The sequence below is a fragment of the Pogona vitticeps genome, chromosome 1 (genome assembly GCF_051106095.1).
Source record: "Pogona vitticeps strain Pit_001003342236 chromosome 1, PviZW2.1, whole genome shotgun sequence".
NCBI lineage: Eukaryota > Metazoa > Chordata > Lepidosauria > Squamata > Agamidae > Pogona > Pogona vitticeps.
The window spans coordinates 4,006,447-4,032,237 of NC_135783.1; the positions used below are offsets into that span (position 1 = coordinate 4,006,447).

The following is a 25,791-nucleotide window of genomic DNA, read 5'->3' on the forward strand; positions in this document are numbered from 1 at the left end:
ACTGGAGAAGGAAACAGCTTGAACTGTGAGTCCCGGGGGATGATGGCCGTTAGTAGTCAAGTCCTGTGGTGGTGCCTGCTTCATGCTGGCAAAATGTTGTGAGCTGGACCCATCAGAGGAGTGTGGGTGTGGAAGTTTCCATTTGGTATAGATCTGGGATGGTTTTAAGGAGACATGCAACATCATCTTTAGGGAAGCTTTGCCTGAAAAGTTAGTGTACAAATACTGAAACGTTTAAGGAGTTAACAAACAAACAAAAAAATCTGATCACTCACAGTGATCTGTTGCTTTTTAACAAATGCTTACTGCAAACTGCCATCTCGGGAAAGGCAGCTGCCAGCCTCTCAACACATCTCTTTCACTCCTGCCACACTCATGGAGACTGGATCGAAAAGGGTTATCAAATCACCCCTCTGTCTTAGCCTGGAGAAGACTGGGGGATGATAGAAGAGCACTTTTACAAAGACCTGAAAGGACGTCCTACAGAGGAGGGACAGGTTCTGTTCTCCATCATCCCAGATTGCAGGACATATAACAATGAGCTCAAGCGACAGAAAGCCAGATTAAGGCTGAATGCCAGGAAAAAACTTCCTAATTGTTAGAGCAGTACGACAATGGAACCCATGACCTCAAGGGGAGGTGGTGAGCGCTCCAGCACTGGAGGAATTCAAGAGAAAATTGGACAACTGTTTGTTACATCTCCTTTGATTTAGATGCTTGCATTGAGCAAAGGGATGGACTTGATGGCCTTACAGGCTCCTTCCAACTTCATGATTCTGTGATTCTACAGATGTCTTTTTGATGCAAACAACTTTACTTTTACTTTACTTTAATTGGATTTATACCCCGCCCCTCTAGACAAGGTCTACTAGGGGCGGCTTACACACATAAAAACATAACAAGCAACATCTTAAAAGCATTTAAACATCAAAAATTTTAACAATAAAAGCCTTGCCAAGATGAAAAGATTAAAGAAAAGTGAAGGTAAGTTTAATTGACTGGAAGGAAAGCCTGCCTGAAAAGCCATGTTTTCAAATGGTTTTTAAAAACATCCAGCGAGGGTGCAAGACGAATTTCTGTCGGGAGACTGTTCCAAAGCGGAGGGGCCACTGCCGAGAAGGCCCGGTTTCTTGTTCTTTCTTTCCGGGCCTCTCTCGGAGTAGACTCCTTGCTACAGAAGTAGCATTTTGACTCCGGTGCTGACTCAATCCTTCGTATAGGATTTCAGAATTAAATTACAGTGGTGCCTCGCATAGCGAGGTTAATCCGTTCCGGATTAACCTTCGCTATGCTGAAGCATCGTTGAACGGATCAAAAAAACCCATTGGAACGCATTAAACATCGTTTAATGCGTTCCAAATGGGCCAAATACTCACCGTTCAACGAAGCTTCGTAATGGCTGGCAGCCATTTTCGCGCCCTCGCCTCGCTTAATGAGGGCGCGAAAACGCTGCGCGCGGCCATTTTGGGCCATTTCCGGGCTTCCGGCGGCCATTTTGGCCGCCAAACAGCTGATCGTCAGGCTTCGTTTTGCGAAGATCGGTAAGCGAAACGCTTACCGGTCTTCGCAAAGTGAATTTAGCCCTATTCAAAAAACGTTAAGTGATCGCATTAGCGATCCGAAAAAACGGATCGCTATGCGATTTCATCGTTATGCGGTGTGCTCGTTAAGCGAGGCACCACTGTATAATAAATTGACAAATCCTGATGTGACTAATGAATTGCCTTCTTTGAGTCAAGAGACGGTGATTGGAGCTTTGATGAAGTGCCAGGAGTCTGCTGGGCTTCTGTGTGGAAATAATTTAACCCAGGTACAATTAAAAGGCAGTTTTAGAATATGAGATATATTGGGGTGGGTAACCCACAGGGGCCCCATGTGGTTCTGGTCCTTGAAGAGTGGGTCCCACAATCTCTGCCTTTCTCAAAAAAAAAATTTTTTCTGCAAAAACAGGAGAGTAATGAAAAAGTCCCTTGCACCCTCTACTGGCAAAACAAATTTTTAAAAAATAAAGAAACACTGAGTGGTAGGAGACCTTTAGACAGAGCCCCACAAAGCATAGAAAAAGTGATCCAGTCTCTGCTGGAGGCACAAGGGCAGAGGTGCTGGGCAATCACATGTTGCCCATCCAAATCATCATCATCCTTGGAATACTAGAAGCAGACAACATTGTACACATAAAAGTTAAAGAACTGACAGAAAGACTATATCAAAAGACTATGGAAAATCTTAAAATCAAAATTAAATGGGGGAAATACAATCAAAACCATCAACACATGGACCATTCCAGTAATTCGATGCCCAGCTGGAATAATAGATTGGACTCAAAACGAATTCGAAGAATTGGATCGAAAAACGTGGAAACTCATGAACATGCATCACACACTACATCCCAAAAACAATGTGGACAGATTATATTTACCACGAAAAATCAGAGGCCATGGATTACTGCAAATACAGCAGGTTGTCGAGGAAGAAAAAAAATAAGCCTAAATGATTATATCAGTACAAGCAGAGAAAAAACAGTGAAAGCACTCAAAATGGGAAATATTTTGAAAACAACATAAATAAAAGCTCAATATAAGAAACAACCCACGGGGGGAACATCAGGTAGAGAAAGTGTCAGAAAATGAGGATCTTGTGGGATTTCCGGATCCAAATGGATAGACACTTTGAACATAACACACCAGACATAGCAGTGAAAGAACGAAGAACTGTCTGGATCATCGACATTGCAATTCTAGGGATGTCAGAGTTGAAAATAAAAAATTGGAAAAACTAAGAAACTACAGAGAACTGATCATTGAAAAATAAAAGAAAAATAAATAAACAATATCAGTAAATTTCACCCAATACTATAGCAGTTGCAGATCTCAGAAATCACACCATCAGAGCTACAAAAACAATATTGGGAACAGCATACTTACTGTGCCAATATTTAACAGATACTTACGTAAATTTTTGGTTAAAATTTGTATCTGTTAAATGTATTCACAAAGGCTTTCATGGCTGGGGTCTAATGCTTGTTGTGGGGTTTTCGGGCAAGTTTGGCCGTGTTCTGAAGGTTGTTCTTCCTACCGTTTCGCCAGTCTCTGGCCGGCATCTTCAGAGGAAAGAGTGCTTGAGAGCACAAACCCACAACAACCATTGTATCTGTTACATAATTCCAGCCAGTGTTTTTATAATTTTAATTGATTATGCCTGGTGTTGTTGTTGTTGTTGTTGTTGTTGTTGTTGTGAGGATTTCTATAGCATGTCACATTTTTTTCTGCATCCTGTGTTAGAACCTATAAGTAGGTTTGGACATGTTTATGAGTAATCTGGTGAGAAAGGATAGTTTATTCATAAACACGTTTAAACTTGCTTGTGGGTTCAAGTATAGGTTGCAGAAAAAGTGTGACACGTCATAGAAATCCTCCCTCTAATGATAATAATGTGTCATCAATTCAGTCCTTTCCAGGGTTTTCCAGGTAGAGAATCCTCAGAAGTGGTTTCCCATTCCCTTCTTCTGGGGGACATCCTGGGACCATTTTGAAGCTTGCCTAAAGCTGCACACGCTGGCTTTCCTGGGATACAGAGCAGAGAATTGAACTCTCAGCCTTTGGCTCACCAGCCAGATGTCTTGACTCACTGAGCAAGTACATATAATAATATGCTAATAAGCCTATGTTGCAAGAGTAACTTAAGAGTGACCCAACTACAGCTAAAATCTCCTAAACTGAATGCAAATAGGAAGGTTTTCTGTCCAACATCGGTACTCTGGAAAGAAAAAACTCAGGGAACAGCTGTTGTTCAACATCCAGAGGTGTTGATCGGCTCCTGAAAGAAGGCCAGCGCAGTTGCCCCGGGAGGTTCTTTCTTAATCACAGGGGGAAGCATCTCCGGTAGCAGCTGTGACTTGCAGAAATCACAAGCCGCACAGTAACCACACCATCCACCAAACCCCAAAGATAAAAAGAATTGTGGCACCAAACGACTTGCCACAAAATACTACTCGTAAGGAAGTGCCAGAGAAATGAGCACATGAAACCACAGCTGCATAGAATATCCATACATCATGTGGGCAAGGCCGTATTTATTGGCGTGACCGCCCGACCGACCGCCCACCCCTTTGGCGGCTTCCCCGAGCAGCTCACGGGAGGGTGGGCTCCCCCTTCCCCATTTTCCAAAGGGCCTGCTTAAAATAATTGCGGAATAGGGAAGGGGAGCGGTCCCGGTTGAGACACGGGAGGGTTTGCTCCAGCACCTCTCTTCCAGGTCAGAGAAGGAAGCCGAGGAAGCCGCGGAGAAGATTTCCGGGGGGGGGGGGACCTGTGCTCAATGAACATCATGGTGGGGAGAGACACAGTAGATTTTCCCAGGATTTAGAAATCTCAAATCAGATTTAATTGCCGGGTGCATTCTTCTTTTTCCCTGCCTCTCTCCTCTTGAAATGGTCGTTTTAGCATTTTGGGGCAGGGGCCCATCTTATTTTAACCCTTATCCTGTCAGGTCCCATTATAGTGAGACGTTACCATATAGGGAATCGCTATACACTAGTCCCGGTGGATGAGACGATTTCTTGTTATATCCCTCCTACAAACTAGTGCCGAAGATGGAGTGAGCGTTTAGCGCTTCCTTTTAGTGAGCATTTTCTTATCGCTGTTAGTCACCGTCTTTTACTCCTTTTGAAAACTTCCAAGCCTTTGCTTCTCCCGTTTATTCAGACGGACAGTTGTTATCGGCATGACGGATATTCCTTTCACAGGGGTAGTTTCATTCCTAACTTTTTTGCTTTGAAAAAAAGCAAAAAAGTGTTCCCCCCCCCTTTTTTCCCCTTTTCTTTTGGAAATCGTTCTTGCCATTATCACTCGTCCAGAAGTGAGCCGCTCGTTGTGCTGTGCAGCGAAGCCCAAAGCATGTAACAAGTACTTTTGTAAATTTTGTATCGTTACTGAGAAAAAGGGTATTGCAACCCATGAAAACACCCCATTGAGAAAACGGTCAAACCTTGTAAGATTTTTTTTTGTTGCTGCTCAAGAGCGAAAAGACAAGACGAGCGACAGCTGCTGCCTGAGTTACAGGATTCGGTAGCTAACAGGGTGGAGGGAATACGATGGGGTTCAGCCATCACTTGCCATTCATTTGTTAACCGTGTTTTCCCACTGCTTCCTCTGTCTCTTTCCTTACCACAGGTTCTTCCCGGTCCTTTCAGGGAATTAACTCAAATGCTTTTGCATGTGAAACCATGCAACAGCTTTTTTTTTTTTTTGCACTGCCCAGCAACCAATGAGTGGGCTGGCCAGTTCTGGAGGGCAGGAATGGACCTCCATTGATACCTGGGGTGGCGCTATTCATATCCGTAGGTATCCACAGGGATACGGATACAAATAGCCCGTGTCTAGCCTTCACCCCACTAGTCCTCTGAGTTGACCCCTCCAGAGACCATTTTTCTTTAAGAGAACCAGGAGTTTTCCAGGGTTTTCTTAAATGTTGAGCCACGGAGATTTGTGTTTCTGGACTTTGCTGCCCGGAGAGTTGTAGGACCGAGTTGCTTTGACTCTTTTGGAAGTTCTGAGCTTCCATGCCCACAATTCCTAGCCGATGCCTCCAACACATCTGGAGGGCCACTAAGCAGAGGAGGCTCCAACCGTTCCTCTCCGACGTGGGAGACCTCATTCAGCTTTCTGAACACCTTGATAATGGATGTGTGTGAGTTGAAATGTCTTGTTTCCAAACTTGGACAACCTCTGCTCCAAATTAGCTCGTGTCACCTTGCCAGTTTTCCCACCAGAATGTTTCTTAGCGTTCACTCCTTTTCCCCACACACCCTATCCATCCTGGGAGCGCTATCATTCTCTGGATCAAACAGGATATAATGAGGACTCCTGTGGTGCTTTTCTTCCCCTTGTTGCATTATCTTGGCGGGGTTATCTGATTTCCTCAGGCACTACGTGTACCTGCAGCAAGACCCGGGCGATCGCAAAAGGAATGCTCTGTACCGTGGAACAGAATCTGGTAATCCGGAACATTCAGACTGGGGACTGTAGGTGTTGCTTCTTTCTCCCACCTTACAACATTAAGGAAATGGCTTTTGTCTGGCTAAAACAGTGTTGCACTTTAAGAACTCCCCAGAGATATTCGCGAAGGCTTTCACGGCCGGGATCTAATGGTTGTTGTGGGTTTTTCGGGCTCTTTGGCCGTGTTCTGAAAGTTGTTCTTCCTGACGTTTCACCAGTCTCTGTGGCCATGGGCATCTTCAGAGGTCCAGAGCACAGGTTGCTGTCTTCTGAAGATGCCGGCCACAGAGACTGGCGAAACGTCAGGAAGAACAACCTTCAGAACACGGCCAAAGAGCCCAAAAAACCCACAACAACCATTATCTCCCCAGAGAGTTGCAGCCATTGAACCCGACTGCAACAGGATAAGCAGAAGCTTCATTCAGCTCCTCCTCTCCATAAGAGCTGCTAGAACATTTGAAAACATGTGGTTCACTTTGGTCGATTGGGGAACAGCTTTTCGCCTCCACAGTGCTCTGGAGGTCCACATGGACCATATCACATTCAAGTCCCCCCCCCCCCCGCCCAAATGGAAGCAGGAGTGGCCAGTAATGCATATCTGGTTTTAAAAATGAGTATTTGGGGCGGGGGGTTGCATGGTGCCTGTGACCTATTTAAAGTGAGTCACTTGCCCCCGTTTTAATATTCTGGAAGCAACCATCGACCTTTTCCGCTGGGGAAGATTTGTTTGCTTCGTCTGGGTAATCCGAAGGATTTGAGGGGGTACCAAAACTCCCTTGGGGTCCACTTTTTCTTCAGAGATGCCTGAGTTTGCTTTTCCTCCCACATTTTATGTATCCCACATCACTTTTCCCTCCTTTCACGTTATGTTTTTAATACTGTGTGATTGCTAGCAGGAAGGGCCTTGACTTTATTGATTATTATGTAAGCTGGACTTGAGAGCCTTTCTGACTGAAGAGTGAGATTAAAACGCTTTCAAGAAGCAAGTAAACAAAATATTAGTCAGAACAGGAACAAATAGCTGCTTCCGTGGTTTCTTATAGCAAGCAAGAATCACCTTGTAGTACAGCTGTCACCTTTTAAAACTATAAATCCCACAGTGCCTCATCAGCAAGCATGGAGGCCGGGGCATTCTAGGAAATTTCATGAACAAGCTCTCGTTGCTTGTTTCCTTCCTAAGTTAGGACACACCAGACATTGTTTTAGATTTTAAAAAAAAAAACTGGTGACCTCCAGAGGGAAAGGGTGGGCCTTAAACTTTCACAGGCCCACCTTGGAAGGTTAACGATCACCGCATGATCTGGTATGGTCATAATTCTCACCAGCCCTGTGTGTCCTCACCAGAGCATCACCACAGAGGCAGGAGAAGTGCACATTCATGTCCCTAGATTCTCCTCTCATCATCAGTCCCTCTTCCTCCTGTTTCCCCATATCCTTTCCAGCCCCCCCCCCCCCAGGAGGAGATTGGTTGGGGACTGTAGAGACGGCTTTTTCAGGTCTGGATTGTTTTGGTATGATATACCTTTCGGTATCAGGTGAAAATTTCATTTCCAAAGGCACGTCACTGTGCCTGGTTTGATGTCTGTCTTTTTTTGGTGGATGATTTGACCAATTTTCCTGGAATTGTTATGATTCTGTACCTGTTGATTGCTTGGTTTCTTATCTTTGTGCACATGAAAAGAAGCATCATCAAACACAAATCCCTTGAGAAGACAAGAAAAACCATAGCAACATGTCCATGCTGTTGTGTTACAGTATTATCATTCATTGCTAGTAGCCCTGGGAATTTTGTGCTGAAATGATCCAACTAAAGATAATGGCCATTTCTCTCATGGTAAGGTTCCTCCTTGAACTCAAGGCTCAAATTCCAAATGTTTGGCTGTTAGGAAGGGCAGGACATTTTGTTTAGAGCCTGCCATGTTGTAAGCGACAACCACAAGAGGTATAGAGGTTGGGTGCAGTGCTACACTGGTAGTTGGGGTTGCTTCCTTGTGGCTGACGTGTGGCCTCCCTTTTCCTCTCCAGTTTGCATCCGACCTTGATCAGATCTTGCCATCGCTGGAGAAAGCCGCCCAGGTGCCACCAGGCCTCTGCAGATCAGAGACAGCCGAAAGCGGCGGGATTACTGTCAAGTCAGAGATCCTGACCCCTTCCCTCCAGCCCGCTACTGCTGCAAGAACACCCACGGGGATCAGCTGTATGTACTTCCAACTTTTGTGCCAATTTCCCGATCTTCCTGTGATTCCAGAGCTGGAACAAGCCTTGAACCCTTTGGATGTGTGTGGTTGGGGGGGGGGGTTGTTGGTTGGTCGGTTTTTTGCACAAGAAGGGACGTGGTGGCGCTGCGGGCTAAACCGCAGAAGCCTGTGCTGCAGGGTCAGAAGACCAAGCAGTCGTAAGATCAAATCCACGCGACGGAGTGAGCTCCTGTCGCTTGTCCCAGCTCCCGTCAACCTAGCGGTTCGAAAGCATGCAAATGCGAGTAGATAAATAGGGACCACCTCAGTGGGAAGGTAACAGCGTTCCGTGTCTAAGTCGCACTGGCCATGTGACCACGGAAGATTGTCTTGGGACAAAACGCTGCCTCTATGGCTTGGAAACGGGGATGAGCACCACGCCCTAGAGTCAGACACGACTGGACAAAAATAGTCAAAGGGAACCTTTACCTTTACCTTTTTGCACAAGAGACTGTAGCCCAGTTGTGGTGCACTTGAAACGCTGAATGCCAGGTGTTGCTTTTTAAATATGGAGAGCCTGCCATTTTTTTTCCTTCTAAACCTCCCCTGGCAATATCTGAAACCAGAATTTCCCAGGTTTTGATTTGGACAATGATTCAGAATGCAGTCTTGAGATTTTTTGTGCATGGGCTTAATTTTCTCAGATCCCAGGGGGCAAAAGCAGGGTGGCCCTGGTGTTGGCTAGAATCCTTCAACTGCTTTCAGTCACATCCATAAGAGCCACATATCTTTTAAGAGAGACAAGATGTATTAACTCGGTCATTATAGTGAAGCAGTAAAAGCCTGCATTGTTAGCCCCGTGAAATGAATGACTTCACCAGGGAGAGACCGTCTTCCCCCACTGCCCTCTGATGGACGTGGCTGAGCTCCTTTCCAGGAAAGAACCCTGAGTTTCTATCAAGGCTCTGTGTTTCATAGAAGGACCGGGTCACTTAAGCCAGTTGGTGGTAGGCATACAGTGGGGTCTCTACTTAAGAACGACCCTACTTAAGAACAATCCAACTTAAGAACAGCTCCATTTGCTAAATTTTGCTTCTACTTGAGAACAGAAATCCAAGATAAGAACAGGGAAAAAAACCTTTCCTGCTCTTTTTTTAACCTTAGGTCATCTTAGGTTAAAAAAATTTTCTCCCCCTAGTGGTAGAGTACGTATTAACCAGCTTTGCATTAGTTCCTATGGGAACTAATGCTTCAATGTACGAACGCACCTCCACATAACAAAAAAACAGCCAGAACGGATTAATTGGTTTCCAGTCCATTCCTATGGGAAATTTTGCTTCAACTTAAGAACGTTTCAACTTAAGAACACCATTCCAAAACAGATTAAGTTCTTAAGTAGAGGTTCCACTGTAGTTTCTATGGACGGAAAAGAGCAGATACGGATTAAATGGTTTTCAATGCATTCCTATGGGAAATGCAGATTCAACATAAGAACTTTTCAACTTGAGAACCACCTTCCAATACGGATTAAGTTCTTAAGTAGAGACCCCACTGTAGTTCAAGTCAATGGTGGGCTAAGTTAACCTCACCGAGTGCTTGGAAGCCGACCTGGGTACCTTCCCGGTTTGCAGAGCTGACTCTACCTGTGCCACGAAATTCTTACCCCAGTTTTGGTATTGCTGCCATTGCACAATGGATGCCTTGTCGCCAGTCGGCCAGATTCACGGCCATTAAATCTCTTGAGCCTATTACGAGCTTACCAGAGACTCTCTCCTCCTGAAGACACTGATGGTGGAGAGAGAACTTAAGCCCAGTATTCAAGAAAGACAGATGACACTACTTTTTCATGCAGTGCATAATTACAGAATTTATTGCCTCGGGAGGCAGTGGTGGTCAGCAATTTAGGGGACCTTTGACATGTACCTAGTCATGCAGGACAAGTTTGTGAGCTTTAAGAGAAGCCTGTCTGTTGATGGCTATAAGCCGTAAAGCTTTAAGAAGCACATTATTAGTGACAACAGTAACTCTCAGTACTCAGAGTTAGGTGCTAAAGAGGTCTATTACGCTCATGCCGCCTGGCCTTCCCAGAGGCATCATTTTGGCCAGTAAGGGAAACAGGTGGCCAGTCGAAGTAGACTTTCTGGTCTGAGCCGGGAGGATTCCCTTTAACCTTCTTAGGTATGGCAAAACCATGTGTTGATCTACTTGAACCCCCCTGTTCATGGCTCACGTTTGGGTGTAGGAGGTCAGCCTAACAGTGCAAATCTGCCCCCACTGAGTGAGTGACCTGGTCCTTCTGCTTCTACGTTGTGTCAGTTAATTCAAGTTCAATAAAGGAGTCCATGGAAGTTCTTGGCCCAGAAGCAACCTATTTGCTTGCCTCCCTGCTGGCCATGATTTGTGCCCTTAAAAACAGCAAGAGACTGGAAGTTGGGAAAAGTTGCTGTTTGGACTACACTTAGAAAAACAGTTACTTTTCCAGGCTTTGGGAGAAACAGGAAAAGGAGTGGGAGGAGAAGCTCTAGGCCGTCACTCTCTGGTTGGTCACCTCAGGGCGATCTTTCCTCTGTCGTTGGTGACCAGGTTAATTCTGAATATCTGTGGTGGATTCTTCATAGGGGTTAAAGATGGGAAAGCCTGGGGGGGAACAGTATAATTGGGGGGGGACTGTGTTGGTTTTTTCTTTATTTTTTTCCAAAGCTGTTTTTGTAGTATTTTTTTTTTCTGGAAAAACTGGGGAGGAAATGGAGTGTGCAATATGTTCTTTTCCAATGATAAATAATAGGTCTCTGACATGGTATTCCAGCTATATAACACAAAGACCTTAATGAAAGAGTCCTGACACTTTATGTATTTAAATTCTTGGGAACAGGCCTTCTTAGTACAAAATATCTGCTTCTTCCTCCAGTCTCTTTTCAGTAGTTCTGTCGGGGTTCAGATACAGGAAGAAGTGATTTGTTAAAATTATTGAAAAATAAACAAACCATCCGGCAGTTGGTGAAAATCAACTGTCAAATCCTTCATAACGATGGGAAAGAGCGGTGGCCTCCACCTCCATGGCAGAAGCAACTCGTGTTTTCCTTTAAGCTGAGGTCGTCAACATTCAATTGGGCTGGGAGCCAAATTTTCACCCATAGCAAAAAAATAAAAATAAATAAAATTAAAAGAAAACCTTCCCCATTGAAGGGCTGCGGGGGGGGGGGGGAGCAAGCTGGAAAACCACTTCTAGTTTTGGTGTTGGTTGTGACACTCCCATCCCCAGACCATTGAAATGGGTGCTTCTGGTGGCTTCTTGGAAAGAAAAGCACCTTTTAAAGTCAGGGGTCCCCAACCCCCGGACCCCGGACCGATACCAGTCCGAGGCCTTGGCAGGACTGGGCTACGGAGACAGATCTCCTGGCTCCCCGCATGCACAGACACATGCACGCAGGGCCCCCCACATGCACAGATGCACACCTGCACACACGCCCTCATGCATGCATGAACACCCCCCCAAACACACACACCTCCCATGCACGCACAGATGTACTCCCGCACACCTACACAGATGCGCGTACCACACACACACTAAACTGGTTTGTGGTGTCAAAAAGGTCGGGGACCCACTGTTTTAAATAAATATTTTGATTTAATCAATGCTTTGGGGGTTGTGGTGTGACCTGTGGATTTGGCTGTACTGGCATTTAATCTAGATCAATTCAAAAACAGTTTTTTTTTTGAAAAGGAAGAAAACCCCTTTTTTTCCCCTGGGATCTGGGTCCAAAATCCCCCCATGTACTTATGAAAACAATAAAACACCTGCATTTGTGGATTTTTGCTGTTTTTAAGGCAATCATGGCAGCTATATACTTATTGAAGCTTAATGTTTGTTTTCCCACCTTTTTGGAAACTGCTGAATGAAATGGGTCCCTAATTAACAAGGCACCAAGCAAAATAGATAAAATTGAATTTTTCCTGTTAGGCCTTTTTATCCAAACTGAGCTTAGCTTGCCCTTTGTATCCATTCTTGCCCTAGATGGTCTCCCTCCCCCCACCCCCCGGGCAGTCCCATAAAGGAAAACAACCAAGGGCTTTGACTGGGCATCCAGATATTCGTGGCCTGAACTTAGCTTAAATAATTCAGAGAGGAGGGAGTGGGAGAGCCTTCTAGTGGAGCTTCCTAGAATCGCAGCCTGTCTTTTTAGGCTTTTGCAGGATCAAGAGTTGAATGGTTGGCAGAAGCCATGCAGTTGTTCGCTGTTGATCTGAGGCCATTGGAAGTTTCCATGATTCTCGAGGACCTGTTTATGCAGCCTGGCCCCTTCCTTTGCCCTCATTGCTTAAGGGGGCCTGTCAACCTCCAGGAAAGCTCGACCCCCCCCCCTCTTTGCAACCCTCTCTGAACTGTACTCCTCTGTTCCAGCTGTTAATGGCGGGCAGGGCATGCAGGCTGGCCGATCCCCCTATGAAATCTGCGACCCCATGGAGCCCGTGCATCTCAGGACAGCACCTTTCCCTGCAATGAACGATAGTAGTCCCCACCCGGGGTTGCCATCTGAGCAAGGCAGGGGGGCCGTACCCGGACCGAGCCCCTTCCAGCCTGATACAGGTAGGTACCTGCATTTCAACAAATAGGTGCACCACGGGGGCATGGTTTTGAATGCATTTTGTGCTAACCCTTTTAGAAGGTCAGCCGGCGGCTTTGACACTCCTGAAAGCTCTGGGCCAAGCAAGGATTTGCATTCCACCCAGATCCATGGCCCCATGGCTGCACTGCATGCACGCACTCACAGAGGGTTTAAATCTGTTTCACGATAAGCCTGCTAGGCTCGAGATTAGTCAGCCTCCTCAGCCTCAGTTAAATCCGATGCTGAAGGAAACACAGTCCTAGCTTCTCCATGTAGTCTTTCCCCTAACGACTGGCCCAGGAGAGGAATCCCATGGAGGTAGCTGTGTTGATTTGTTCAAGCATAAACAGCCTTGTGGTGCTTCAGAGACTTAACCCATGTTATTGGGTAGGAACTCTTCTTGGCTGGTGAAAGATGCTGCAGTCCACCAGAGGTGTTTGCCGGATAAAACTTGATACTCTTTCGTGTGCTGTACAGCTCTTTGTTGTTTCTTACCAGAGAGAATAACAGCCATGCTGGAAAGTCATTGGGAAACCCATCTTTGCTGTCATTTCAGAAGAGGTGGCTGTGTTAGTCTGTGCTAGCCTCTTCTGTCTGCAGAAGTGGACTTTCATCCACGAAAGCTCACATTAAAATACAGCAGTTAGTCTTTTAAGATGCCGCAAAATTTATATATATATTTGCTGGAAACCTTAGAAAAGTCACCTGCCTTTGTTCTTCCAGCAGCAGGAAAGGTAGATTTTCCTTGGAGGACAAGTTATTCCAGCCTTATCAATTTTGGTGCAGTAAACCCCCAACTCCCTGATTTTACCACCAGCAACATATATGGGATGTTAACATGCTGCGTTCTGCACAAGGCTTCCAGATGTATCCGAATGCAGCGTGGCTGATTTGTGTATCCCACTGCAGATCCCGTGTTACCAGGTCAGGTGTGCATGAGCAACAAACACTGTTGCAGAGCGAGAACCCAGCCCTCACGCTCAACATTTTAAAACAATACAAAGACCGTCGTCCAGTGTAAACTGAAGGAAGGGCGCAGGCACTGCATAAGCATGCAAGCCTGCTGTTACAGTTCCTCTAACAGATACCTTAAGCAGCTCCTGGAGTTCTAAATTGAAATCTGTTCCTGGGCCGGTGCAAAGAATTAGGAACAGATTTCCCTGGAGGATTTGAAGGCTGCATTAGTCATCTCCTTTCCCTCTCCTAGTTCATAAAGGGAAGACTCTGGAAAACCTCAGAGGAAAGGTGAAAAGGCAACTTGCTCTGAGAAGGTGCCGAAATTGCAGCTCTTTGATTAATCGCCTCCAGATGGTAACAGGCAGATATTTCTGCCGTGCAAGAGAAGTAGTTGGAAGAACAGGGTTGCAGAAAGGTGGGGTGGGGGCGCTCTGGGTTTTAGCCCACAAAAGTTTTGCTTCATGAGATGGAGAAGATTCTTCAACTCATGACACAATTCCTTATGAAAACGGAAGAGACCAACCTCCGGTTTTTCTGATTTTTCTCCGTCGTCTTGAAAGCTCCTTTTGCTTGGCTTTCACAAGTCGCCAGCTTTGTAGATTCACTTTGTTCTGAAGGCAAAACATTGGGGAACAGTGGGGCTGGCTCAGCACAAAGGGCCTTCTCGCCCCGCCTGCTGTCTCCAACTGAGGTTGGGCAGGTGCCCCTGAGGGGCCCGAAAGCCATCTCCATCTTCCTGCAGCGACAAAGGAATTGGTGCTAGCGTGGGGTGTGCCTTCTTTAGAAACAGGGGAAAGCCATTGAGTCATCAAGAAAGCTCCAGAAATCCAGGTCATCCTTTGATACCCCTTTGGAAGATGTTCTGGTAGAACTTTGCTTTGGGACTGCAGCTGAGATCATTGTCTCGGCTCTTGGTTGCCGGTCGCCTGAATGGGCACCTGAATGACAGTTCCTCCCTGTGGGGTACGTTCCCTTGCCGGGGGCCATAATCCCTCGCTCGGCTGCTGCTCTTGGTAGCGGTTTCCCTTTATTTCCTTGTTGCTAGGCAGCCGTTAAAGAACACTCCACTGTCACTGCACAAAAATGCTCTCGAGTTGACTTGGCCGTCCAGTAATCGGCTGGGTTCAGATGGGCTGTTCTCCTCCTGTTGGCCGCCGTGGCCATTTGCACCGAGACAAGGGGGTCGGTCGGGGCTTCAGTAGCTCCACGAACATCCAGCATGCAGTTCTGGAACCCATGTGCTGCGCATGCCTGCGTTAGCACATGTCGGGTGCCTTTTCTGTTTTACTGAGGAATGACCACCTGGCCCTCCTATGTCCAGGGAAGGTTCCCAGCCCAAAGAGTGTTGATTGTTTCTACCCTGTTTCCCTGAAAATAAGACCTAACCTGAAAATAAGCCCTAGGAGGATTTTTCAAGATGCTTGTCATAGAAGCCCTACCCCAAAAATGAGCCCCAGTGAAGTGAAACCCTGCCCTCCACCCTTGTGCAGCAACCAGAAGAAGATGACAGGACTGTATTTGAATAAATGTAGATGGTTGTCCATGAAAAAAATAAAACCTCCCCTGGAAATAAGCCCTAAGGCATTTTTGAGCAAAAAACCATGTAAGACCCTGTCTTATTTTGGGGAAACACGGTAAGTGGGCTGCAACTCCATTATCTGAGATGGCCATGCGGTGCTGTAGCAGCAAGAAAGTGCAGAGAGCGGGAGAGGACAGAAGCGTGAGGTCCAGTCCACCAGACCCTTTGCCCCCTCAACCCCTCCTGAAATGTAAAGGAATTAGCTACTACGATGTTGGTGAGCTCCAGGAACGAGCCAGGTAGCTGCCGCGCTACAGCAACACATAAACCATGACGGCAGCCATGTCTCTGTCAGCTGAGGTAGGCAATCCTGTGTCATAGCCGTAAACACCGTAAAGCCTGACCGCTAAAGTTCAGTCCTATGGAAGTTGCTTGCTTTCCACCAGACATGGTAATGCTGTGAAGCTTTGCGTACTTTTGTGGGTGTCTGTGTAAAATGCATACTCCCTTTCTCCCTCTCCGTTGCCCTCATTTTCTCTCTCTTTCGCTCTTCTCTGGTTCTGTCACTTCACTCCTTCACTTTTCCTCCCAGAAAGCACAGGGGAAGATTTTTGCCCAGGTCTTCAGTCACACAGTATTTTATTTCCAAGAAAAAAGTCAGTAAGGAGATTGCTCATACCTTGGGGGGGGGGGGCTCCCATGTGTTGCTGGTCATGGGTAGCGGTTTCTGCCTCTGGAAACGGGCCTGCTTGTGGCCCAGGTTCTGCCATCCCTGTGTGTCTGGAGGAGGAGACCAGGCTCCCGGCTTTGCCCGCCAGCAGATTTCCACTAGCAGTAGGCGGCCACGGTCCGTGTGTGGCCATGCTGTGTCCTAAGGGCTACAGAGAATTAAGAAGAACTTTGAATGGGGAGAACAGTCAAGCGGTGTCTTAAGGGCAGGGCAACATGTGGCGTTGGCCTGGTATGCCCCACTTTCCCAAGAAAGCTGTTTTGCTATGTACTGAGGTTTCCACAGTGCCTCTGGAGCAACAAGGGGTTAAAAAGGGGCCCTTTGGTTAAAAGATAAAAAGGAAGGGAAAAAAATGTGGCTTAGAGTGTAAGCCACCTAGAGTGGTCATAATGACCAGATAGGCGAGGTATAAATAGAATAAAATAAATAAATAAATAAATAAATAAATAAACACCAAGGTCTAGGTATGGTTGTGTGCAACCCCTGGACTTCTAGAGGTTGCCAACTAGAGATGGGGGTATTCATGTGCATCTACAAATACGAATCCCCACACACAGGTGGACATAATCTGGGGCCGAACCGTCCGCTCACTCGTCCGCTGCCGCCGTGGCTCCACGCTCCCTTTCCATCGCTCCGGAGCTCACGGTTGACTAGCCACTCCTGCCCCTTCTAACTCCATGATTCTGTGATTCTTTGGACGGGTTGGGCCAACTGCCCATGAGCTTCAGCTGTGGGCTTCTTGCTTTGTTGAGGAGCTGGATTGGATGCCTTTGGCCGCCTTTCTAGCTCTAGATCTGTGCTGCTTTGATTGGAACCAGGCTTCTCGAGAAGGGAATAATAGATGGTCTCTTTACCACAGGGCTTTGAACGTAGTCTCACACGGTATGACAAGGCTTCCCTAGTGGCCACAATGGACTAGAATTCTCTTTTCTGATCTGCGGGTTCCCTCAGTGATGCACAAGCTTTTCTCCCCTTTTCAGGATTGCCTGAACTGGAAATGGGAGTTACAGATCACCAGTTTGGACAGCCAGCCATTGGGGAGCAGATCCCATGGACAGACAATTCCATGGCCTCCATCAGCCGAGGACCTATCAGCAAGCCCGACGAGTAAGTAGAAGACTTCCCCTCTCAATCTGGGGATCAGAAGGAATACAGTGGGGAAAAAAACTCATAACCCTTCTCGAGAATGTGATATCATTTGTTTATTTCATTTTGTTTCCAGGCTGCCTTTCTCAAAAATGACAAGAGTTAACCTAAAAACACAATAAATTCCAAAGCTGAGAAACAATTAAACATATAATAACAATTTTAAAGCACTTTTAAAAGTGCACTTTTTTTAAGCACTTAAAAAACCTGAAAAACAGACTTAAAAAGAGGTATGGCCAGCATCCAGGAGGTTCTGAATCATGCCCTGTTTAGTTATTAGTTGTTGTTTAGTTGTTAAGTCGAGTCTGACTCTTTGTGACCCCATGGACCAGAGTATGTCAGGCCCTCCTGTCTTCCACTGCCTCCCGGAGTTTTGTCAAATTCATGTCAGTCGCTTCGGTGACCCTGTCCATCCATCTCCTCCTCCGTCATCCCCTTCTCCTCTTGCCTTCCCACTTTCCCAACATCAAGGTCTTTTCCAGGGAGTCATACCTTCTCATGAGATGGCCAAAGTCTTGGAGCCTCAGCTTCATTATCTGTCCCTCCAGTCAGCACTCAGGGTTGATTTCCTTCAGAACGGGTAGGTTTGTTCTCCTTGCAGTCCTGGGGACTCTCAAGAGCCTCCTCCAGCACCACAGTTATTAGAAGCCAGCTTAAAGATCAGGGCTGTTGGCAAGACTGATGCTGATGGCTGATGGCTTAGTTCCTCTGGAGAGACCACAGGCAGAGTGGGAAACCAACGTATGGCCCCTGCACAGAAGGCATTGTCAGATAACCCCCTGCATTTATGCTCAAGGACGTCTTGCCATCAAGTTTCCATTGAAACAGTATTGTTGATTGTAGAGAAGGGCAATCGTCAGGGTTGGAGGATGCCTTCCATCTCTCCCACAATTAAAAGTGCACACATGCATGCGCGCACACACCTGCCTGCCACTGCCTCTACGCCTCTGCCGTCCCTCCTCCCAGCACCATCACACACAAAAAGGGACTTTTAACCATTGTCCTTTAAAACGTGGCACACCCTAAGTGTGCCTCTCGCGTATCGAAAAAGGATTCCTTCTGAGAGCATCAATCGGCTTCCGAACAAGGTGCTTTTCGGTCAGATTTTACTATGTGGTTCACCAAAGGTGTTCCTTGAAAATACAGAAAAATAGGACCTCAAGCCAGAGGCGTTTAACTGAGAACTTACACCAGTTCACTGGAACAAACTGGAATGATGGCTCCTTGGAAGAACAGCTACTGGGAAACTTTTTATTAGTTTATTTTCTTTTGTTTATTATAAAACCACTTTTCTGCCCATCCGTACTCCCAAAGTGATATACAGGAGAAGACTGATTCCATTAATTTAAAAAAAACGCACACACAAAGATTTAAAACCTGCTTTAAAAGCAGGTTTAAAATGTATTCTAAGAGCCAAGTTTTAAACGAGTCTTCAAGATGAAAGTTTTTTTCTTGACTGCCTGCCAAGAGCTCAGTGGAAAAGCTAACTTCGGAGGAAAGTCATGATTGAGGTGCTGTTAACAGAGAAAGCCCTGGCTTACCGTTAGGCAGGCACCATGCAGATTGGCCCATTTCCATTCTACCCCTACGGTCATCTCCCCCTTTTGGCTATCTTTTTCTAGTGGAGTGGTGGAAAATGCCAGCCCCACATATTCCGTCATTCTTTGGAGTAGTTTGCATTTCATGTGTGCTGCTCGTATACCTCCTTCAAAGGGCTTAGAGCACTCTCTGGGCGATTTACAGTTTAGTTATACAGGCTGCACATTCCCCCCCCCCCCCCGGGTAAGCTGGATACTCAATTTGCCAGCCTCAGAAGGGTGGAAGGTTGAGTCAACCTCGAGCCAGTTACCTGAGCCAACGATTGAGCTCAGATTGTGAGCAGAGTCTTCATTGCACTGCTGCAGTTTAAGCCCTGTGCCAAAAGGCTCCTAATTTGAGTGAATTTGAATTGATAAATACAGACTTAGCCCTCCCCCTGTTTTTCCAACTATGCAGTAGCCTCTTTTAATAACAGAGCACAACCTGACCTGCTGATATCTTTCATGCTGAAAGAATAGATGTTGACTTTGTTTATTTATCAGAGGCGGGCTCCCTCTCGCCCTCTTTTTCTTACCATGTGCAGTTTTGAAATGTACATGAAGCTGATACGGAAGACAGGGTGTCTCACCTAGTTACAGTTCTTCAAATGGCCAATGCTGACAGCCACTTCCCACTAAGCTCAATGCTATATCGCTTGTTGGCAAGCCGGATACCTGCCAGTTCACCGTTCCCAACGCTCTCTCTTTGCAGAAGATTGTTATCAAAAGGGTTCCTCACTTGAATGTTGGGTGCCAATCATATAAAGCAAAAATGATGCCGCTTTGGCTATAAATTAGCTGTGCCCCCCTCCCCAACATTTCAAGGTGTGGGGGGGGGGGGATTTTACCTTCAGAAGCTGTACTCTGTTCCAGATTGTAAGACTTCACCTCTGCCTTACTTCCCATTTTTGAATCTCTTGTTTTTCCATGGCACCTCACCTCTTGCCGATCACGCACACTGGCAGCCATGCATTTAACTGGATCCACATTTAGTGACTTACATGCAGGGGTTCATCTGGAGTGAACACAGGCAGACTTCCTGACTGCTCAGAAACCTTGGCCTCTGAGGGGTCTCTCAGAGTCCTCTGGCTTCTGGATGCCTTCCAGTTTGCACAATGTGCTCACGCCCAGCAGTCCGAGTGACTTCTGTTAGACCTGCCATCACGAGGTGTCTCATTATTATACACTTGTGCAAAGTCGATTGAAAAGAGCTGTCCTGTTTGGCAGAAGAGAGAGAGAGAGTAGCATGCATGGAGGTGGAGTCAGCTTTTTCCTAATTTGCTTTATTCACACACGAAAATAGGTTTTTGGGATCCCACTATATTTAAATGGTGTTGATGTTATGACAGCTGGAAGCAGCTGTGGGGCAGACTGTTGAAAAAGGTCCTCTCTTGGGATCACGCATCTCATGATCTGCGGACAGAGAGTGGGTCCTGGGGCTTTTACTCCCAGAGAGAAACATTTCCGTGCCCTCCGATCGTGGGAGGTAGAGATAGAAAGGAGAAAGGAAAAAAAGTAGAAGCCAAAGCCCGGGAGTTGATAGCATGGAACTAAGGATCATAATAAAGACAATAAATTAGGTTCCTTTAGCTGGGATGGAAAGAGTAATTCATGCCTCTTAAGAAACCCCCATAAGGGTTATCCCAGGGAACGCAAGTCCAGGTAGAGAGGGAAGGATTTGTGTGGGGTGCTTCAGGACAGGCGCTGCAGTGTGAAAATGAGGTGACCTGAGTAACACCACGCAGGACCTTTCAGGTGTCCTTCCAAGGGGCCTGGAGCTCAGCTGGACCTTGGCTGGCTGCAGAGAGAATACTGGACCTGATGTTGACCCTGTCTCCATTTCCCATCTGTGCATGCATTTTGCAGCACAGACCTGAGTTGATCATGCTCGCTGGCCTCTCTGGCGTGCCCTGCTGCCTCCCAATTTTAGGAAATCCTGCTCTGGGTGTTTGCCGACTGAGGTTCTGAGGGTTTCCCCTACAAATCCCCCCAAAGCTTGGAGACAACACATTTGCCTGTCAGAGAAGGCTCTCGTTCTACGGTGGCTTGATAGCGAGTGCCGGTCGGGTGCCCAAAGAGTCACCGTTCCTCCTGGCATTGCTTATCCCAACAGCCAGTGCATCACGTCTCAGCTGGATGAGCTCTTGTGCCCTCCCACGACCCCGGAGGGACGCAACGACGAGAAAGCCCTTCTGGAGCAGCTGGTGTCCTTCCTGAGCGGGAAAGATGAGAACGAACTGGCCGAGCTGGACCGAGCGCTGGGCATCGACAAACTTGTCCAGGTACCGAGTCGCCTCTTAGAAGTCAGGGCCTCTGTGTCCGGGCTTAGAAGCTCAACTATGGCTATCCACTGGGGGGGGGGGTGTTCCTCCTGGAAGGTCTTGTCTGTTCCTCTCCCTCTTTCTCCTTTCACTCCACTACCACGGCACCTGATTGGCTCCAGTCTGACCTCCTTGTGAGGGCTGGACGTGGAAGCGGGCATGTGTCCGATGCCACCGAGCCTCGCTTCCTCCAGGTTGAGTCTCCTGATGCCTCCCAGCGAAGTGGGCTGTTCAGGAATCCCCACAGAGCCTGCAAAGAGGAAACGCCAAGGGCCAGCTCACGTGAGAAGCCAGTCCCCAGTTTAAAGATTTAGGGGCTGAGTCAGGTAGTCGGTGCCTCCCCAGCATTCAACAAGCAAGCAAGAGCTGGGGCCGCCAGACCGATGCTGATGCTGGTGTTCTCCCGAGGGCTCTGTTTTTTTTGGAAAGGCAGCTTCAGCCGTGGCCTTCAGGAAACGGAGCTGGCTTGGAGCTGAGCAGAAATAAGACGGCGCCCTGTTTTCTTCCGCCACACAGGTCGCTGAGAAGGTCTTGCATTAGACCTCCTCTGTGTTCCTTAGAAGTGGCTCTTAAAGCAAGCTGGGATTAACATTATTATTATTATCTTCCTATTGCTGAAGGGTGAGCGGAGTGAAAGAGAAGAGGCAAGTCCTCCTGGCGGAGACCCGCCGGAAAAGCTTCACTCGTGCCGTTAGGCACTTTTAAGTCCACCGGTTCAGGGCACGATGGAAGACAAAAGTATTATATATCTTCCCTTTAATTCAGAAGTAAATACAAACACTGAGGGACGGGGTGGTGCTGTGGGTTAAACCGCAGAAGCCTCTGGGCTGCAAGGTCGCAAGACTCGCTGTTGTAAGATCGAATCCACGTGACAGAGTGAGCTCCCATCGCTTGTCCCAGCTCCTGCCAACCTAGCTGTTTGAAAGCATGGAAAATGCAAGTAGATAAATAGGTACCACCTCGGTGGGAAGGTCACAGCGTTCCATGTCTAGTCACGCTGGCCACATGACCACGGAAACTGTCTATGGAACAAACGCTGGCTCTACGGCTTGGAGACGGGGATGAGCACCGCACGCTAGAGTCGGACACGACTGGACTAAAGGTCAAGGGGACCCTTTACCTTTACCTAAATACAAACGCTTGACGGGGACAACTTTGACACTTCCCCTGGGTTTGTTGGGGGTCAGGCTGAAGATTTCCGGGAGACTTGTAAGAGCCTTCAGAACATACTGTGTGTTTGATGCCATGGTTGAAGATGGATGACCTTAACCTTCGCTTTCCCTCTTGCGCAGGGAGGCGGCCTGGAAGCGCTGACAGAGAGGTTCCAGCCCCAGCAAGCTACGCCACCGCCGCCGCCACCCCCTCCTCTTGTGATGGATCAGAAGCCGGGCATGTACCCGCAGCCTTATCCTGGCGCTTCCCCCGCCGCCAACCTCCCTGGCCCTTTCCCTCCCGGCATGGTCCGGCAGAAGCAGCCCTTTGGGCCCCTGCCAGTTCAGGTCCCACCCCCTCGGGGGGCCTTCCCGACCAATATGGGGATGCAGCCCCGGCAGGCGCTCAGTAGGCCCCCCACAGCACCCAACCAGTTGCGGCTGCAGCTGCAGCAGAGGCTCCAGGGGCAACAACAGGTGAGTCTTGGGTACACCTGGCCCCTGCTTCGCTCCCGCCCCCCGGCTTCGCTCCCCTCCGTTCCCCCTCCAACTCCCTCTGCCTTGGCCAAAGGATGTGCCCGTTTCAGACGCGCCTGGCTCCATTTTGGGAAGAGCTGGAGAAGGACGCGGGGGGGGGCACTAGCACCTTCTCTCTCTTCCCCCCCCCCCCAGCAAGGTTTGGCCCTCAGGACCCTGCTCCTCCTCTTGTAGGAGCTGGATCAGGTGTGCTTTTTTTTCTTTTCTCCCATGCATTTTTCTTCATCTGCCCTTGATCCTCTTGGCTTCCTCCGTGGGCCCAGCGTCTCTTGCTGCCAGGGGGATAAATGCAAAAGAAAAGGAAGCCTTTCGGTGCAGGGTGTCTGCTTGTTGGCAATGCCGTTCCAACAAGTGAACAAGAACAACAACAAGAGCAGATTTCCCCCCCCCCCACCTCCGGCTCCACCACCGCCCTCCAGCCATGTTCCTCCCCATCCCGCTCGACATGTTTTTTTTTAAATCACCGTTGTTCACCAAGCGGGTCGGTGGGTAGGGCTGCAGCTCTTTCGAACAGTGCCGTCCTCAGCACCTTAAGTTCTTCCCCGTTGCCTCCTCTCTAGTTGATACACCAAAACCGGCAAGCTATCCTGAACCAGTTTGCAGGGAGTCCTCCAGGCGGCCTTGGCATGAGGACGGGCATGCAGCAGCAGATCGCCGCCCAGGTAACTCTTGACAGCTTCCTGTAGTCCCTGATTACGGTGGTCAACGGCTCCTGCACAGCTTGGTGCCAAAGGCACTCATTGTCTACGGGGCCCTTTGGAGAGTTGACCGTTTTTCATTCCGGTGCCTGGAAGGGACCCGTGAAGACCGTATTCTTCATGGGTTAACCGGGTTCCAGGTTGGGACCTGCACAGGGGGAAAAAACTACCCGGTGGCAGGTGTCCAGGGAGCGTGAATGGGCTGGGCGCTGCAGATGGTGGATCAGAAGTGATATGACTCTCTCCCTTTCTCCTACATCAGGGGTTCCCAACCTTTGGTCACCCAGTTGTTCTTGGGCTATAATTCCCAGAAAACCCCAGTCAGCCCAACTGGTGGTGAAGACGTTTGGGAGTTGCAGTTCAAGAACCCCTGGGTGACCAAAGGTTGGCCCTACGTGAATATTCTTCAGAGGCTGTGATGTCTTTTTCCACGAGAGTCATCCCAGCCTTTGGTCACTTTGGTTTTCTGTGCCCCATCCTCTGCGAGGGTCCGTCCGCGGCACATATTGGTAAAAGAAAGGTGAAAAAATGGGGGGGGGGTGTTGAGGAGCCTTGTAGCACTTTAATAGCTTACAAATTGGTTTTCAGTGTGAGCTTCTGCAGTGTGAAAGAAACCTTTTTGCTCGTCTTTAAAGTGCTGCAATAATTTGGGCCTTGTTCCTCCCACCCTTTTTCATTTTACTAATGTGCTGAGACAATGAGGTGTACTTACCTGGAAAGTACTGCACATGGCACTCTGAAAGGTGGGTTGCCCATAAATGATGTACAGAGGGCTCGGAGGCCCCCATCGGTGGTACCCTGTCCCTGTGTCCACCCCTTGAAGGCCAAAGCCGGAAAGCGAGCAGCCTTTGTTTGCAAAGAAAGCGACGAGGAGGAGGAGGAGGACGAGAGGCCGAGGAAAGGGCTTTGTTAAAGAGCCAGTGTTCTTAGTCCCCACAATTCTCCTAGAAAAGCCCTGCTTGGGGGCAGCAGTGGGGGTGGGGGGTGGGGAGAAACAGTTGGGGTGTCTCCAAACACACACACACACCCCCCAAGGTAAAACAGCCGCACCGAAAAACAGAAAGCTGGTCCCTTTGTGGCCCCACATCGCCGCTGGAGAAGCCGCCCACCTGCCTTGTTGGCCCGCTGTTGCTTTGAAAGGACTCCTTCGACCCCTTCAGGAATTTGAGGGCGGATCTCTGGGCTCCTGGCAGGGCCTTCACCCCAGAACCCGGGGATGGGGTGGGAGTGACCCCTTTAGACCACAGCACCCAGACTCCTCTCTGCTCGCTCCATCACCATTTTGACCCAGAAAACTCTTCATGGTTAGGTGGTGGGGTGGTCTCAAAGGGTAAAGAAGGGCTGCGTACATCCCTGAGGAGAACAGCCGCAGAGAGCGGCTTGGGTTATCCTCATGTGACACCACCACCCCAAAAAATCCTCTTTCTGCTCTCTCCCTCCTCAGCCCCCCCTGAACGCACAGATGCTGGCCCAGCGCCAGCGCGAACTCTACAGCCAGCAGCACCGCCAGCGGCAGCTGATGCAACAGCGAGCCATGCTCATGCGACAGCAACAAAGCTTCGGCAGCAACCTGCCCCCTTCGGCGGGGGTCCCCGTGCCATTAGGGGCCGGGCGCCTCCCCCAGGCTCCCCCGCAGCAGTTCCCCTTCCCCCCCAACTACGGTACGAATCCAGGAAACCCCCCGACCTCCACCAGCCCCTTCTCGCAGCTGGCAGGCAACCCAGAGGTGGCCCTGGCCGGCCGGAACAGCATGGTCAACCGAGGGATGATGGGGAGCGTTGGAGGACAGTTCGGTTCCGGCATGAACCCTCAGATGCAGCAGAACCTCTTCCAGTATTCGGGGTCAGGTGAGGCTCGAGGACCGGCGTATTTTTGGGACACGGCGTCTTGCCCAGAGGAAGGGGGTGGCAGGCCTGGGCATTTTGACATTGCACACTTCCGGCTTTGGGGTGGAGAACGAGGTTGAGGCTGTTCTTGTGACAGGCTCAACAGGAGCCTTTGGCTGAAGACAGACAAGGGTTCTCGGTTGGAGAACTGTTAGGTGGCTGAGAAAAGGTACCCCTAGATCCTGGCGCAGGGGCTGATCCCACCAGCCATCATCCGCTAGTATTTTAAGAAACCTGGTCTAGCTGTTTTGATGAGAGATGACCGTGAGTCAAAGGACCAAACTAAAGTTTAGCACTTCATAAGAAGAGGTGCTCCCCCAAGTGTTGAAAAATGGTTGTCTTATCTACTTTTCCTCATCTCCATATCTTGGATTTTGCGTGCTTTGTTTCGTAATTGGTCATTGGGCTTAGTTTGCCAGTGGGATTGCTGAAGTGCATATTCGGTACAATCTGTGCACGGTGGGAAGGACAACAGATTATTTCCTGGGA

The 25,791-nt window shown here is 48.4% G+C and overlaps 1 protein-coding gene across 13 annotated transcripts in view; it reads left to right on the forward strand.

The window, feature by feature from the left end:
- NCOA1 (nuclear receptor coactivator 1) overlaps positions 1 to 25,791 on the forward strand; it is a 291,778-nt gene that overhangs the window by 255,785 nt on the left and 10,202 nt on the right. For all 13 annotated transcript variants that reach the window (XM_072986356.2, XM_072986368.2, XM_072986373.2 and 10 more), the window contains 7 exons: positions 8,022 to 8,193; positions 12,576 to 12,761; positions 16,967 to 17,093; positions 20,823 to 20,991; positions 22,323 to 22,658; positions 23,279 to 23,380; positions 24,861 to 25,263. In XM_072986356.2, coding sequence (XP_072842457.2) covers positions 8,022 to 8,193; positions 12,576 to 12,761; positions 16,967 to 17,093; positions 20,823 to 20,991; positions 22,323 to 22,658; positions 23,279 to 23,380; positions 24,861 to 25,263 — 1,495 coding nt within the window. The remainder of the gene's footprint in view (positions 1 to 8,021; positions 8,194 to 12,575; positions 12,762 to 16,966; positions 17,094 to 20,822; positions 20,992 to 22,322; positions 22,659 to 23,278; positions 23,381 to 24,860; positions 25,264 to 25,791) is intronic.